Source organism: Callionymus lyra, chromosome 1, assembly GCF_982586985.1.
Source record: "Callionymus lyra chromosome 1, fCalLyr1.hap1.1, whole genome shotgun sequence".
NCBI classification, from domain to species: Eukaryota; Metazoa; Chordata; class Actinopteri; order Syngnathiformes; family Callionymidae; genus Callionymus; species Callionymus lyra.
In genome coordinates this window covers 35,173,706-35,191,985 of record NC_141818.1, presented here as the reverse complement: position 1 = coordinate 35,191,985, position 18,280 = coordinate 35,173,706, and the positions used below count along the sequence as shown (strand labels likewise).

Genomic DNA, 18,280 nt, shown 5'->3' with positions numbered 1-18,280 from the left:
GTAGATCATGGGATGGATTTCCCCGATCATGTGTCAACACTCAAGAGAGGTTTGCTGCTACTGTTGAGAGACGAGTGCGTGTCGGGGAAAGTTTACAAAACGAATCAATGGTAAAACCCCAAATTCTAGTCCTTTGAATTATTGGTATTAAAAATTGATTGACTATATTTTCTGATTTTATTAGAAACTATAGCTTTGAATAATTTGATTTTTTTTATTAATTTATTTCAATATTCTAAAGTATTAACTTTTATATACTTTTTATATACTTAGCTCCATACAAAGCTTCTTTTTTTACTTGTCTTATATCATTGTTTTTTCTTTATTGTGTTTTGGAATATTTTTTAAATGTTTTTTATATATTTACCTTTATTATATTTATTTTCTTCTAACCATAGAACCTTAAATACGATTTCTTTCCTTTCTAAGTAATAACTTATATTTTATTTATTCACTTTTTAAATACAATTCACGTTTTTTTAATGATTTTTTTTGTTCATTGCATTATTTTTTTTTTTTTTTTTTTTTTTTTTTTTTAATACATTTTCCTTTTAATATATTGTTTTCTATTTCTATATAACTCGTCTTATATCAGGGCTAAAACAATACAAGGCACTTTAAAAATGTTTAGTTATTATTCTTTTTAATTCTTTGTTAGTTAACTTTTTTTCTATTCATTTCAACATTTTGATGTATTTACTTTTTTGTTAAATCCATTTTCTAAACCGGTCCCTTTATTTTTGTTTACTCTTTTAAAATATATTTATTTTAGATTATTTTAATTTTTATCCATTGTCTTCTTTTCACATCATAATCGTTTATTTAATCCTTGTTTTGTCTCTGGGTCAAGATGACCCGGTACTTCAAACGCATTTGTTTTCAGGCTTTTTTTTTTTGTCTCTAACCTTGAATAGTTTTTATATGTTTTATTTTCTTTAAAATAATATACTTTTTTTATTTCTATATTTTATTTTTGAAAAATAATTTGTATTACTTTAAACCCTGGTGATGGTCTGATGAAGCTTCATGAAGCAGTGTCATTATTTTCAGAACCCACTAGATGGCAGTCTCTGCACTATTTTCCTTTGTTTTAAACAACTGTTCTAATGAAACATCATTTTTAAACTGATGGCGCCACCTACTGACCTCTAAACAACATGACACTGTTTCTATGTTTGTTTTGTACTCATTAATCTTTATTTTAAAACTCCAATCTCTTGAACTGATTTTCTTCTTTATTCTTTAAAAACAAAAAAATTTCAACACTCTTTTGAAAAAACATTGTATCAGCCGAAATCTCCTTGAATTATTACGTTTTCTTTCTCTTTATTTATTTAAAAATGTAATAAATTGAATTTGATATCTTAAAAAACGATTCATTTGTTTGTTATTCACGAGGTAACAGAGCCGTAAAGAAGGGAAACAGATTCTTCATCTGGTCGAGCAGTAATTGATCAGCGATTGAACAGAATCAATAGGTTTTTCCATAACGAGGAGGAACTGGTCGCTCGTCCTGAGGCGCCTGTCAACACCTCCCGACCTCTGCGGGCCTTCATCTTGTTATGTCGACCTCCGGCCGGCGTGTCACAGAAGATTAGCTCATTTGTCAGGCTCACCAGTCGATGATGTCATAGGGGAGTGATGATGTCATAGTCGATAGCAGCGGACAACATTTAATATCCTGCATAATTCAACCCACATATTTGACTTATATTGACATTTATGTATTGTGTTTATACATTTTTATGACTTATAATTGATCTATATATTGTTATTCACCTTTTAAGTCCAGCACTTAACCCTTGAAATATTGTTTTTTACTCAACATTTTACTTTTTCATCCTCGCTATACATTTTAAACATGAATATTGTTTGTATATTTTATTTTATTTCTCACTGCCTTAATTTAATCTCCAGCTGAGTCTTTACTTTATATTCCTTTAACATTCAATTTTAATTTCATAGTCTTACTAACCCTGCAAACCTTAAACATAACACTACAAATAATATTATATAATCCAACATTGTATCATTAATTATTGTTTCATTTTTAAATAGATTCCAGTTACATTTTTTTTAATGATTTATGTTTTTTTCATGAATATTATTCATTTATTTTTCATTTTATTTTAATTTATAAATCATTTCACCCTAATATCCAGCTCAGTCAATTGTATTTTTGCATTTAAACGATAATTTAAATTATATAATTATTATTGTATATTTTTCAATTCGTCTTATTATTAGATTAACTTATTATTTTTGCATTTATTTCCATGTTTTATTCATATTTAAAATCTCCAAAATCCTGATCCTGAACCCTTGAATTTTAGCTCATATTATTTAAACACATGCTATGAATGTGTGTTTTGTATTAATCATTACATTTTTAAAAGTAAATTTAAATGAAAGTAAACTAATACTAAAATGCGCACTTATTTTACATTTTTAATTTATTTAAATTGAAACTGGAATCATTTATTTTAGTAACTTCTTCATCATTATTTAATTGTACTCTATTTAAATACTATATATTTTACCCTTTTCCTATAAAAAAAGAAGTATTTTTATTGTCAATCTTTTTGTTTGATTCGGTCGGGTCTGTGTGCACAAACAGACACATTAGTGAGCGATAAGAACTCCAGCTTAAGCCTCTTTCAAACTCTCTCAGTGTCGTCCTCGCCGAGCGGCTCTGAGCCGGCGAAGCCTGGAAAACTCCCGCGGAAGGTCACACGGAACGATCGGCGCAGGAAGTGGATGAACTCTGAAATGAGTTTGGAGCAGGAAGAGCTTCACGGAAGTGTGTCTTTCTGCATGATTGGCAGGTGAGGAGCCGGAGAGAGAGAGCGAGGGATGAGAGCGATGCTGGAAGCTGCTGCTGCTTCTCTCACTTCATCGCCTCCATTAGACGTTTCACATCATCATTCCTGCCTTTTTTTATTCAATAATAGTTATTTTATAAGTTTTCCTTTTTTTTTTAACTAAAAAAACCTAAATCTCACAAAGAGAAAATGTAATTATGGTTAAGAAGTCCTTCGTACGCAGACATTTTACTATTTATTAGTTCCTTATATACTGTATATATAATAAATCATATTTTATTTATTTCTATAATCTTTATATTTAAAACATGTTTTTTTTTTCAATTATTTATTTAAATTCACTTTTTTATATTACTGTAAATAATTAAGTTGCTTCATAATAAATATATTACAGATTAAATATTCAATGATGAATCATGTATCGACGACAATATATGAAGATTTCTATTTATATATCGTTAATAAAAGCAGTTGATTAAAGCCAATAGTATTATTTATTTACATTAATTTAATATAGTGTATATATATATATATATAGTACATTGTATTTTTAGGATAAGTTTAGTTCATGAAAAATGAATAAAACGGTGGTGTTTATATCTATTTATACATTTTTAATTTGATTTATTAGTCCATTTATGTATTTGTATATTACATTGTTTTAATAATTGACATCATTTAAGTTATTAGTTTATCGCAAAATGTGTACAACAGATTTGTTTCTTTTTATTCAAAAAATAAAACTAAAATAATTTTTTGTTTTAATTAAATTGAAAAGAAAAGTTTTGTAATTTAAAAACTTTGTTCAAACTGAATAATTAATACGCAAATGTTCTGCCCATAGAACACAAAATATTTTAATTAAATAAATTAAAGGGTTTTAAAAAAAAAAGAAGCTTTTATTAAAGCAACCATTTTAACACATATTTTTCTTTTTATTGACGCAATTCTTTTGCAATTGCTTTTTTTAAAAAACAAGTCGTTTTCCTGACGCACCATTTTTTTTGAAGCAACTTTCTAACTTATAAAGATAAGAGTCTATTTCCGGTGTCGCCGTGACGATCGTGGCGGGGGCGACATCATATGACATCATCACTCGGTGCCGAACTTCGAGCGCGGAGGTACCGCGCGAGGAGCGCCGCGAGAGGACGGCGGCGTCTCAAGGTGATCCACAACGAAATGACACGACTAATGAGTCAAGGCAAGCTGGCGCCGGAACCTTTCGCCCTCCCTGTTATTGTGTGTAGATTAACAGCTTGTGTTCATTGCTTGCTCATTAACCATTGCCCACAGTGGGGGGAGGTGTGGGGGGGGGGGGGGGTACAGGAGCAGGACGCCCTTGAGGACCGCCGTGAGGCTCCGGCAGGAATGGATGACCACATTCAGAGCCATAAATTCCAAGCGTCTCATTCATCATATGCAGGCCGCACTCGTGTGCACAACACACACGCCCCCCCCCCCACACAGTCCGACCCCCCTGCCTCGCCCCCCTGACTCCAGCAGAGATAGAGCCGAGCCAGGAATCACAGATACGAGCATCAGGGGAACCTTTATCTCACCTTGCACTGGGAATATTTGACGATAAACCAAAACATTACGACCAAGGATTCGAGGACTTGTGTCTGAAATACTTGTCTGAGGTGAGGAGATTGTTCCTCTTCCCTAGAGGAACCAGGTGAATCCATAAATACATATGCAACACAAGGGATACCTCAAATACATTTGTTTTCAGGCCTTTCGGTAACCTAGACCCAGAGCTAACACAAGGGATACCTCAAATACATTTGTTTTCAGGCCTTTCGGTAACCTAGACCCAGAGCTAACACAAGGGATACCTCAAATACATTTGTTTTCAGGCCTTTCGGTAAACTAGACCCAGAGCTAACACAAGGGATACCTCAAATACATTTTTTTCAGGCCTTTTGGTAACCTAGACACAGAGCTAACACAAGAGATACCTCAAATACATTTGTTTTTTAAGGCTTTCGGGTCACCTTGACCCAGAACTTTCACAAGGATACCTCAAATACATTTGTTTTCAGGCCTTCGGGTCACCTTTACCCAGAGCTAACTCAAAGGATACCTCAAATACATTTGTTTTCAGGCCTTAGGGTCACCTTGACCAAGAGCTATCACAAGGGATACCTCAAATACATTTGTTTTCAGGCCTTGGGGTCACCTTGACCCAGAGCTTACACAAGAGATACCTTAAATACATTTGTTTTCAGGCCTTCAGGTCACCTTGACCCAGAGCTAACACAAGGGATACCTCAAATACATTTGTTTTCAGGCCTTCAGGTCACCTTGACCCAGAGCTATCACAAGGGATACCTCAAATACATTTTTTTTCAGGCCTTTCATGTCACCTTGACCCAGAGCTAACTCAAAGGATACCTCAAATACATTTGTTTTCAGGCCTAAGGGTCACCTTGACCAAGAGCTATCACAAGGGATACCTCAAATACATTTGTTTTCAGGCCTTGGGGTCACCTTGACCCAGAGCTTACACAAGAGATACCTTAAATACATTTGTTTTCAGGCCTTCAGGTCACCTTGACCCAAAGCTAACACAAGGGATACCTCAAATACATTTGTTTTCAGGCCTTAGGGTCACCTTGACCCAGAGCTAACACAAGGGATACCTCAAATACATTTGTTTTCAGGCCTTTCATGTCACCTTGACCCAGAGCTAACTCAAAGGATACCTCAAATACATTTGTTTTCCAGCCTTGGGGTCACCTTGACCCAGAGCTTACACAAGAGATACCTTAAATACATTTGTTTTCAGGCCTTCAGGTCACCTTGACCCAGAGCTAACACAAGGGATACCTCAAATACATTTGTTTTCAGGCCTTAGGGTCACCTTGACCCAGAGCTAACACAAGGGATACCTCAAATACATTTGTTTAATAATAATAAAGTGTGAAAAATAAAAAGAGTTAATTTACAATTTACATGCAAATAATCTCAGCGTTTGTTCAATTTTGTGTTGCAATTAAACTTCAGGACACTAGGTGGCAGCAGTATTCAAATCTTGTGCAGTTAAGAATCGATTAAATCCCGGGGGAACACGACAATGACTGAGGATGAGAGGATACCGTCGACTCCGGCAGCATCTAAAGCCGACGTTTGGACATAATTTGGATTTATTTTTAAATTAAATAAGTTTTAACTTTGTCAAGAGTCATGTGTAGATTCAACACTAGAGTAAAGTTCTCCACAATACTACAAATTTAACCTCGTTACTACAGTATCACCATGTATCGGCTAGTTACTCTAAAATGACGTAAAAAAGCCGACATTGTTAACACTTCATTCCTTTGATGTTTATTTTTACTTCCTGAAAGCATCTGATAAACAATTACAAGGATGTTGTAAGTTCTTTCTACATCAGCAGTTAAGACAATAGTGATGTATTTTTAAACACCAGATGATCCTCAACGTTCAATAGACCAGATCATAGTTAGCTGTGAGCAGCTGACCCGCTACTGCCCCCTAGTGCTCAACAGAGGCACCGCTGCATGGCTTTGATTCCCTTTTCCAAGTCGAACTAAACGTCAAACTCTTATGACTTGAGGTTTAACAGCTGGATTTGGACAAAACGTCGAGACCAGAACAAAGACTCTGTTGCTAAGATTAATATAAATCAAACATATTAAAATTGGAAGTCTGTCTATTTGTGTGTTTGCTTCTTTTAATATCTTGAGTTTTACAGAAAAAAAAGACTACATAGAAACTAAAAACGCAAGGATAGGTTATAAAATTTAAAAATTAAACTGGTACTATAAGTTATACACACTTATATATAAAATGCTTTAATAGAATGCATTACTCCGTTCTGATATTCTAAGTTAAAACTGTCAAATGTATTTCTTCTGAAGTTTTTCGTCAAAATATCAATTTGGTGACTCATCTAGAATTCTCTTTATTTTTCTTTTCGAGTTTTCTAATAAGTAGTATGATTTAAACATTGCTTTTGCAACAACCCAGAAGGAAAAATATTTATTAAAAGTATATTTTAATTGAGTATTTCATGTTTTCCATTTAATATCGTTGACTTGAGGTCGACACGTTTTGTGCGTGTTCTAAGCCGACATGATTTCTAAAGAAGTAATTTAGAAGTTTTAATGGATTATTTAAAAACATACATTTTTCCTTCACTGGTTTCATTAAACTCATTGGTCTGGAGTGGACAGAAAGACGTGGAAGCACGAGTGGAAGTGAATGCAAGGACAGTACTTTGTTCTTCCAGGCGTCGGATCTTGAAAAGTGAGGAATCAGAAACGCATCGGTTTAGGATTAGAAGCTTCAGGAGAAGTCGAGGGAAAACTATGCGGACGTTCAGATCCTCGGGAGCCGTTTTGTTCCAAGTTAGTTTTTAACCGTAAGCCAGAGAAGTTCAAACCAAAGGACGGAGCTTCACTTATCCAGGCAGCAGACCCGTCTCTCCTCCAGGCGTGACGCTGCTGCTCTTTGAAGCCACGAGAAGTTTCTCCACTAAAGCGGCGCTAAGTGCTCTGAGGCTCAGGGAGGTCTGCGAGGAGAAGTTGGACGGAGCTGCTGCATTAGGCAGCTGTTAGCTCCACTCTTCTGGGCCTGATAGCAGGTCGGCGGCAAACCTCGGCAGAGCCTGGAGACCACGACGCAGCCTTCGGGGGGGAAAAGGTCAGACGAGTGACAGAACGAGTGCAGAAGCTTCCACGAGCTGCTGGCGATGTACCAGGTGTGTACCAGCATCAGCCTCCAGGGAAAACACAAATGTGCTTCTTTTTAGGATTTCAAAGGCTTAGTGTCGACGCGGACCTCAGGAATATCTATAAGCCGTTAAGTGTTGCTTTCTAAAAGTATGTGTGTAACCACGATATCTGCAAGTTCATGCAAAAACAATTCAAGGGATATTTCTTAAACGAGTGATAACACCCTCTAGTGGTCAGCAGGTGACTCGAGTGCTTTGAAGACGTTCCTACTTCAAAGCCTAAATTAATGAAGTCTTATTTAATTCAAGGTTGAACGCCACATTAGAAGCATGCGTTAAGATGCAGATGTGAGTATAGCAAGCATTTGGGAAAAGAGTAATGAAAATGCATCAAGTATCCATTTAAAGATCATTAGGAACTGCTTAATAGTAGGGGACACCCTGGACAGGCAGCCGCACGTCTGCATTTCTATTTAAACACCAATGGACAATTCAGAGTGAATCTTGTTCAATATTATGAACTTTTAAAATGCTGAATTTTGAGTTTGAGGCAGCGTTCAAATGAGTACAATAGACAGAAGTTCACCTGGGGGTTTTATTCGCAGTTGTTTACATTTAGAAAAAGAATCCAAGGATTTTGCCTCCTGTGTGTTTCCTCCTGGCCTCTTCATGGTCCATGATGCCAGCAGAGGTGGTCAGAACAATGTATCTGGACAAAACAAACGTTGAATTAGAAACCCTTAAACGCCTTGATTCCTCACAGTACAGTTTCAAAAAAAGGAAAAAGTTCATTTTTTGACGAGAGATATTTGCGACTTTAATAAAATACAACCAGATTAACTTTGGCGTTTGAACACTAAGCACAAACCCCCATAGATTACACTGTAGCTACATTTGCTTAACAAATTAAAGTCACTTGTCAACCTCTTCATTATGCAATTAGCCTCAACAAAATTTAAAACCGTCTTCTCCAAAACATACAATGTGAGTGAGGCACCGAACATGAACTCAATTTAGCTGAAGTCACTCTTTTGGAAACGCGTGGATCATTTCTTGGCAGCAAGCGCAGCACAGTAATCCAAACCGAAAACGTTGCTATATACAGAGTTCAGGTACGACCAGAGTTGATGCTCCACATGTTTCAGTGAAAGAACTTCAATAGAGAGTCAATCATGCATGTGATGCAGCACAAACTGTCACTGGGATGGCGAGTACGATTGAAATAAAGCTTGAGCAGCAGGATTTTTACCATTTAGATTTAAGTATAATCAAACTAGAAACAAATTGAGAATCATATTTAAATCATGTTCAGTATAAACAATTAATTATCATCTTGCCATTATGAAACAAGTTTTTTTTTCAAACATGTTCATAGTAGTCTTGTCTTATTTACCTTACACACGGTCTAGTAAGTCTTAAAGCGATTCTAAGCGATTTGAAGTCGAGCGACACCAGTGGACCAGAGTGGTACCGTTTAGCCTGTTGGGAGACAACATTTCCCATGAGCACTTGCTAAACGCCACAAAAGTTGCCATGTCCAGGTTTGTAGCAGTTTGACAAATGTTTCCAGACTTCCATTGACTGAAGGATCGATACTGATGAGGTAATGAATCAGATTGTGGATAATGAAATATGATACGCATTATGACGGTTTTGTAAATAACATAACTTTAACTTTGTACCGTAATAATGCAAGTTCTTGTTGGATGAAGGATGTTACTCAAAATCTAAAGATACAAGTTTAGGACCCATATACAATTATTTTGGCGCATTAAATAAAAAAACATTGAGCCCTTGATGTTAATCTATGTCTCAACCGGGTCTCTTTGCTTTAATTATCATAGTGAAGATAACTTTAGTGTTGATTAAATGTAAAAGCAACTGTTGCTGCATCTTTCCATTATGATTAAAAATATATATATATATGTTGCCATAACAACAAAACCAATGATCAGTGCACAGCAAAGTAATTTACTCAACACAAATGAGATCATGCAATTATTTAGATTATCTTGTAAAAGGTGTGGAACTGCATTTGAAGTCTTACCCAAACTGTCTTGACGGCAGCAAGTTGTTCTGCCACTTCTCCAGATCTTTCAGCTGAAGGTCAAAACGTGGACTGATCACGCCACACTGGAGAAGAAAATATGTTTAGAAATTTAAGCAAGGTGAAGAGATGAACTCATGAATGTGGCATTAATTATGACACCAAGAACATTGATAACAGTTTACAATCAACGACCAAGACTCTCTAAATGAACTTTTATTTATAAGTTTAGAATTGCATTAGGGCTGAACGATTATTGAAAAATATATAATTGCGATTATTTTACTAAATATTGCAATTGCGATTAAATATGTGATTATTTTTTTTATTTTATGTCCTCTTATTCATTTTTTTCTCTAATACAATAAATATTTCACTGCACAGTAAAATATATTTCTTTGTGATTGTTGAGAAGTTTAAGGCATGTTTAAGATAAAAGCAAGTTAAGCATACATTAAAATAAAGCGAGAATAAAAGGTACTTTAAAAACTCCAGCAAAAATGTGTGATTTAAACATTTTATAGTCACAAACCTCAGTGCGGAGTAAAGAAAAGTGAAAACACTGGTCACACATTTTGACTTGTGACTGTGATATACATTCATACATTATACATTTTAAAGTTTGAATTGCGATTGAACAAGGTAACAATTGAATTAGCAAACACAAACATGGCAGTGGCGCGCGCACACACGGCTGCTCTCGTGTTAACACAAATTTACGAACAGTTTTCAGAATTTATACGTGTTGAAAACACTTCTGTTTCAGAGTGTTTACGTCTCTCGCTTGTTCTGCTCAGCTGCATCATAAGTCACGTGACTACATAACGGCTTGAAAATGAACATAAAATCGCAGTCTTTGCGATATAATTGCATTTTTTTTTACATCGCAAATGCGATCAATCGTTCAGCCCTGATTTGCATGTCACATTGGATACAAAATACATACATTTAAAGAAAGCGGATTATCATAAACGGCACCGAACCTTGACTACGTTTACAATACTTATAATAAAAAAAATTGGCAACTTATTATTTTAGACAAAAGGAAAATGAAAATGACACATGGTACAAATATTGAGTTTACATTTTCAGCCTCTAGTTTCCCCATAACTAAGATGAATTATTGCCTGTTTCACTTGATTTTCTGGAACTCCTGTGTTGTTCTCAGTGTTATCTTGACCTTTAAAGTATATACTTTATTGAAAATTGTTTTGATTGTTTAAGCGCTCTGTGACCCTGGTCTGGAAAAGCCCTATATAAATAAAAATGACTTAAAGTGCAAAACACTAATAGACTTGTTTTGTTTTTTTTTCACTCATCAGATGAGATTTAGTTCACACATGCGATGTAATGAAACAAGCCACCAAAAGACATTGATTCTTTAACAAAGCATTTGGTCGGTGCCACAAAAGAACCAAAGTTCGATACCAAGCATTAATTGCATGTAATACAGGGGGGGGGGGGGGGGGAAATAACTGGATATTTTGTGGTAAAAATTGAACAACTCAACATTTATCCCGAGAAGGATTTGAAATATTTACCTTGTTCAGACGTCCCGTGAGATTGACGACAATTTTCCCGGCTCGGTGGTCGTCAATGATCTCAAACTCACCAATGTAACCTGTAGACAGTCAAATCCACCGATTAAACACACATGTGGAGACAGAACCATCACTTAAAAAATGACTTACCGTGCTTCATCATGACGGTTAGGAAGCGCACAATAACCTTGGAGCAGGGTCTGATGAGGACCTGGCGTTTGCCACGCTTCTCCGCATTGTTGATGCTTTTAAGCGCATCTGCGAGAACGTTCATGCGCACCATGATGCCTGGAGATGGAAAATCAATTAATATCACAAATTAAAGATATAGTTAAATGTACATCTACGCAAAAGAACATAGACTACATACATAAATGAAAGTTTTCAAAAACGTACATGCATAGCAAGCATCATTTCTGTATATACTGATATATTTAAAACAGTTTGACCATTTACATCTGAACCAACACCTGCTAGGATGTGGTTCAGATGTTAGCCTGTCACATCAAACTTGATTTTCAGTACTAACTGAAAAACCCGGTCAGACTTAAAAAGCACCCCACAATCGACTGTTACCAGTGAGTAACAAATAAAGTTATGTTCAAATTGAAGCATGGTCCTCGGTTCATGCTAGCTAGTCAGTCGGCTAGTTTAGCATACCCGCTAGGTTTAGTAACGCAAGTCAACCTGGTTCGAATTAACGTGGTAAAAATGAATCCTGAGGACACAGCAATAATAGTTTGCATCTAACAGAAGTTCAAACGGGTTGGTTTTGGTTTAAGTGACAGCGTGCGAGTAGTTGTAGCGTCCCGAACGCGGCGAGTGTAGCCGGGGCCGAGGCAGACACCCAGCGACACCAAAATGCTCGATTTAAACAACGCAACCCGCTTCAATAACGACACCGAATCATTTCCATGTAATTCACCTTCCACACGGTCTTGAAAAGAGTAAGATTGGTGCAAAGATGGCTTAGATATTCGAGGGATTGAGTGTGTTAGTGGAAAAAGACATCTTACCGGTTCTGCAATATGGCGGAAAGAGGAAGTCGATGGACAGCGCAAGGCATTATGGGAGTATGGAGAAGAAAATAAACGAACTGGATTTCCAGATAAATTAATCATTTTGAATGTTAAATCAAGCATTCGAAGTCGTATTTTAAGAATTTATATATTAACAAAACCACTTATAAATGATTTGCTTTTTTCCTTTTATACAAAATAGAAACGTACATATTGTCGTTGTATTTATTTTTTTCAATTCGCTTTAATGCTCAACAGGATCCATAAATATTTTGGAATGATACGTGAATTTATAATTTGATGTTTACATTTTTTGAAAATTACGAAGTTCCTATTATTAAAACAGCGCCACCGTTGTGTGTGGAGGAATAATCCCATATTACCATATTTTTAAATCGGCGATTTTCAGAATCAGAAACTTTTATTTCCAGTGATGTAAAGATAAAAAAGTGGGGTTTGTGGTTTCAGCACAGAATAAAAGAATGAAACAAGATGAAACAGACCAAATTAGCAATAGAAAAACAGAACCAAGCACACACACACACACACACACACACACACACACACACACACACACACACACATATATATATATATATATATATATATATATATATATATATATATATATATATATATATATATATATTAATGTACAAATCAATTAAATGAACTTACAATTTCAGATCGAAGTGTTTTTATTTATTTTAACACTCAGGCCAAAACATATCCTCACAGTTTTAAAGGTACATTTGCAGTCTAATATAAGGAAACGGGATCTTATATGCAATGACAAATACACACTTTAAAGAAAATATTTCGATACAGCATGAATTCTTACTCATGGTAAAGTAAGGGACAAATGTACTGGTTGACTTTTTTTCAAAACATTTATTTTACATTTGCAAAATAATTACATTTTCAATTCATAAATTTGTTGAGTCACAATCTGGTATTTGATTTGATATCCCTTTATTCTTCAAATATCTAATAAATAAATTGAAAAGCGGTTCCCAGTTTGCTGTTGAAAACAAAAGTTTGTATTTTAAAAGGGGTGTCACTAAATTGCATGTTTTTTTTAAACGTTATTACAGAACTAAAGCAGTTATTAAATGCTGTACATTTCTTTCTGGCGTCCAGAAGGGGCGAGCCAAACCCAGGCTGCACAGAATTACTGACTAAATTAATTTAATTGAAAATACAGTGACATTTTAATGATTGTGCTTCTTCTTTAAATCCCTTCCCGGGGTTTCCTCGGAATCCAATCTACCATTTTTTATTTTATTTTAGCCACCATTGCTGACCATAGTGACCGCATCGCCTTGTTGGTCCAGACCCAGCCTCTGGAGGTCTAGGCCCATGGCCGCTAGCATCTGGAGCAGCGTGAGCTCCCGTTGGGTGGCTCGGTCCACCAGAGCCGGGCAGGTGGGGTTACACTGAGGCCATTGACATGTGTCAACCAGGTGGAACGGACAGCCTTTGGCGGGGGTCTTGTTGTTACGTATGGCCTCCAGACTTCTGTCCCAGCATTGCAACGCACGAGGAAGAGATGTTCCTTTCACCTGGAAACTCATCCAGTTACTAGAAAAAAAAAGACATGTGGTCGACAAAAAGAGTTACAACGCCTAATTATTTTGGCATCTTATATGTTTTGTTCTATTTTTTTCCCTAATTTTTGGGTGAAATTTTCCTACAAACCCCATTTGACTTATTTTGGGTACTTCAATACAACATATTTCCTCATGTAGTAAATATCAGATTAATTCAGCCTATTTTGGGATGAACATCCATGACATCAATGTGTGTATAGAATACCAGGACGGCCATTAATAGGTAATAAAAAGGATTGGAAATAGTTTAAATAGAAGAAAGAAAGACATCAAAATACATACAAATCTGTATAAATACACTTGTTTATATGGCCAAGGGTACATTGAAAACACAACAATGTTGATATAAATGTGGGTAAATTTCATCCAGCTCGATAGTTGTTGTGAAATTTCTTTTGGAAATGCGGAAAAATAATGTTTATAAATAAAATATACATATAGGTTTGTTTAAAAAGTCCCCCTTAAACATATTAAAAAGTGTACTTATATCTATTAAAAAATATGTGTATGTTTTTTTAAACTTTTTTTCCTGTTCATCTCATTTTCCATTTGCTTGATTGTTACCTAACTATGTATTTACGGACTCCATACCATATTCCGAGCTCATCCAGTGGTTTGTAAGGATCTAAAAGGATTATACATCTTAGCGTTACCTAACTCTGGCACTCCTGGCATTCCATATGTGAAGGTATACGAGATTAAAAATCCATGATGACTGGAGCAGATAATCCAGTGTCACCTGTCATTAGCTTCACTTTGATTTAATTCTCATTTTACTTATTTCTATTTTTAACTTTACAGCCCAAAAGTAAAAATCATTGTTTATTTTCAATGTATACTTATATACTAATATTTGTGAGTGAAAGTTTGAAGGCATGAAGCACGCAAACACTATACTATAACAATGAAGAAAAGATGGATTAAAATCTTTTGTCACCTTTTAGTGATCATCACGTGCGAGAGGCAGGACGGTGCAAACACGGCGCTGAAAACAAAGTAAAAGTTGTCAGTTTTAAATGAGAAAAAAAACCCAACAACTGTTAAGCTGACGACAATACTTGACATCTCTGAGGGAGTTCTTGAGCTCGGTGCCGAGGTTCTGGATGTACTGCCACTGCTCGTCGGAGAGAGTCTGTCCGCCCATGAAGATGTTCTCCACTCTGAGCTGCTCCTCGTCAAAAAGCCACTGCACAACAAACAGTGGAGCTGCATGGAAGAAACAGTTGAGCATTTAGCAGTGTTAGCCTGAGAGCTACTTGATTAAGAAATGGAAAAAAACTTGGTGAAATGTTGACCCAGAGGCAACGCAAGGGATACCACAAACACATTTGTTTGCAGGCCTTCGGGTCACCTTGACCCTGGAACAACACAACGGTTGAGAAGGTTTTCGTCTACACACTCACAGGTCAGGGTAGAGTACATTTTGTGGCCAAAGAAGCACTGCCACTCCTCTCCTCTCTTGTAAAGCTGCCGACATCTTTCGGGAACGACACCGTTCCATAACCTGGCGGGGAACAAAAATGTATTCAAGGAACGAGTAGCTTCTGAAGTGGATATCTGAGGGCTTCACTTTAGTCCCAGCTTAATGGCATCTTCAGGGGAGCACGAGACCGTCTCAGGACAGTTGGGCGATCGCTCTTGTTTGCTTTCCAGAAACCAACCAGAATCCACCAGACCTCGGACCTGAGCCTCGGCACCCAGCTGGGCCAGCTGATTGGCTACTTTCTCCATGTTCAACAAAACACCGGTGCCACCAGCACTGAGTCAGAGAGTCAATGGAAAGATGAGTTTAGACGACATCAAAATGTTCTGAACTTTACTGATAGTACTGTTGTTTTAATCATTTAAAATACATTTTATTTCTGCTGAAATTGCTGCAAAATCGGCGACAAAGAGAAAAACATATGAATATTTTTTACTAATACTGTTAATGTTGATAATTATGTAATTGTTAATGTTGTCATTCTTGTTATTATTATAGTAATGGTTATTATTTTAATTGTCAGTGCAAATTTTTATTTAAAAAATAAAAAACATTATTATTATCATCCTGCTTATCATTATTATCATGATATTCCACTTGCAGATTAGATTAGCCAAAACCTTTATTAAAAATAAGAAATGTCCTAAATTTGATGTATAAAATTGTACGTTCGTTATTTTGTAGAAGATTAATGGGATTTAAATTCTGATATTCATAATATACAAAGTTTATACATGGTATTAAATAAGTAGATCTAAATGTCTGCAGCTAGTTATTCGCTACGCATGCATTCTATTTTAGTAAAAAGAAATAAAAAATAAATCATCAGTTTCTATATTTTTCTTCATTATCTATTTTTGTGTTATGTAGTGGAAATAATCTGCTGTGCTTGTTGACACCCAAAGAAACAGTGTCTTTGTAAGAGCCAGAACATGCAAGTATAATGAGAATGTGTGTTTAACTGCAGAACTTGCATTACCTTTTTATATTCTATTTAAATAATTCTTATGTTTTGGTAAAAAATGAATAAAGATTATTTGGACACATTTTGTCATAAAGTAAAGGGTCACAAACCACTTAAATAAAATAATACTCATTTTAAAATACATAAAAATGTAAAAACTTTAGAAGGCCAACAACATATCAAGGTGATAAATCTAAAATACAGTAGCGTTGGTTCGTGGCAGAGAAAGCTCTGGGATTGAGCCAAAACTGAGCTTGCATATACAAACTGTGGACGCTCACCTTGTGCCAGCCAGCACGACAACCTTGGCCTGCTTAATTCCCTTCGGGATGAGATCCCTGACGACCTCTCGGATGATGAAGGATCCCATGAACACATATTCAGCTGTCGACAAACCCAACGTGAGGCCTTTGATCTGGTTTTCCGCTCCACGCAACGTTAAGGTTACTGACTTGCATTTGTGCTCCGCTCTTTCTCTTTCGCCTGCCGTTGTCTTTGAGGAGTCGTGGGTCCGGGACCGGTGCCGCTCCAAACATCACTGGAGCAGTACGGGATGAATCTGTACATGCATGACAAATATATTCATCTTTTAGTAAGAGATTAGGAAACAGGAAGATAATCAAGATGTTACAACATCATCAGATTCGTACTTCCTGGTACAGAAAGTCCATTAAATATACATTTTGTTCAGCTCGCGACCTACATTGTTTGAAAATGGCACCTTATGTGATGAAGTTTGACACCCCCACATTATACGGCATTCAAAATCTTGGAAAAAAAGAACACCTACACAATGTTTGCGTTATGCCAGTGTGGGTTCTCCTCCGCGTTGGAGGACAGTATTCCAGTACCTGAAAGACAGATGATGTAAATATAACTCAGGTAAACATCGCTCGTAAAAAAACGTCCTGAAGTGTCACCAGCACTGGGAACATGACGGCCACGCATTCCTGGCCAAGTGGCCCACCTTTTTTTGTTTGCGGCCATACCGATGAGCTCATCAGGCGAGGGATATTCTGGTATCTGGTGTCACAGGTGTCTTTGCTGTAGCAGCACCAGCCGCCTAAAAATATCAAGAAAAGGATTATAATAGTAGGAAGGAGGCTCCTTTTAGCGCGTCGCCTCCGCCTGTTGGCAGTAAAGAGGTAGGAAATACACCTGCTGACTGGTCGATGACACGGTCAACAAGCAGGTGACTTACCCTCCAGAAACAACAGCCATCGGCGGCTCCCTTTGACTTCCTTCAGGTAAAATCTAAAGATCCATAAATAAGAGCTAGAAAAAGGGTTGAAACGACTAGAATAGTTTTGAGATTCGTACCCAGCGGCCGTCCCGTCGTTGCATGTCACCTTGGTATTTCTGACCAGGTGGAGCTTCATGTCATCTGTCGGCTTTCGAGTCGCTGCCGTCGCGTCGCCACGTCCCGACTCCACCTGTCCGCTGCCTCTGGTTTTCGCCCCACTTCCTGCGTTCCTTTGAGAGCCTACGTCGGCGGGAGCCTGGGCTGCAGAACCCCCCTGGTTCCCAGGAGACTTCCTGCCGGGCTTTCCGCCGCTTTTGCGATTGTTCTGACAGCAGACTCCCGCAAGCAACAGCAGGAAAACGATTTGGCCGAGGATCTTCATGTCTGCGTATAGAACAGTGGGTGACAATATGGTAGCTGAAGTCAACCAGAGGTATCCACTGAAACAAGCCTACTGCTTGAGAAGATCTCTGACAGAAGCTGTCAAACCAAGAAGGTCGGTCAATGTTTAGATGTGCTGGTAAACCAGCTTTATAGAGCCACATGGCTCAGTTATCCTCCCATTTCTTTGAGGATCCGACACAACAGGGGGAGGCGCAGAACCTATTGTCTTTACTTTGGTTATGTGCCCACACATGCTACATCTTCCCTCCCTCACACATTTCTCTACTCCCATAAGTGTGGCTTCTAGAGTAAAGTGTCTCTTTAGTCATGGCCTCTACACTCCGTAAGTGATCTGCTGGTCATCGGAGTAACCAGTTAACTTAGCAGTTCCATATCCTGGTGGTAGATTGGTGCTTGTGTTATTTGTTATGCCTAGATGTCAGGGAAAAATATCCAGAAAAAGTATAAGAA

General features: G+C 36.9%; 2 protein-coding genes across 2 annotated transcripts; both read right to left on the bottom strand.

Annotated features, from left to right (window-relative positions):
* Window positions 1–8,099: 8,099 nt before the first annotated feature.
* rps15a (ribosomal protein S15a) lies at window positions 8,100–12,178 on the bottom strand. Its single transcript, XM_087804539.1, has 5 exons — window positions 12,123–12,178; window positions 11,257–11,394; window positions 11,107–11,186; window positions 9,566–9,651; window positions 8,100–8,227 (listed from the first exon to the last, which is right to left on the bottom strand). The coding sequence occupies exons 2-5, from the start codon at window positions 11,387–11,389 to the stop codon at window positions 8,134–8,136; spliced, it is 393 nt and encodes a 130-aa protein (XP_087660665.1). The 5' UTR covers window positions 11,390–11,394; window positions 12,123–12,178; the 3' UTR covers window positions 8,100–8,133.
* Window positions 12,179–13,411: 1,233 nt separating this feature from the next.
* notum2 (notum pectinacetylesterase 2) lies at window positions 13,412–17,807 on the bottom strand. Its single transcript, XM_087786027.1, has 11 exons — window positions 17,503–17,807; window positions 17,384–17,436; window positions 17,150–17,245; window positions 16,973–17,033; window positions 16,635–16,741; window positions 16,464–16,566; window positions 15,306–15,494; window positions 15,139–15,239; window positions 14,794–14,941; window positions 14,673–14,720; window positions 13,412–13,706 (listed from the first exon to the last, which is right to left on the bottom strand). Exons 1-11 carry the CDS (start codon window positions 17,805–17,807, stop codon window positions 13,412–13,414), a joined length of 1,506 nt encoding a protein of 501 aa, XP_087642153.1.
* Between the last annotated feature and the right edge of the window lie 473 nt (window positions 17,808–18,280).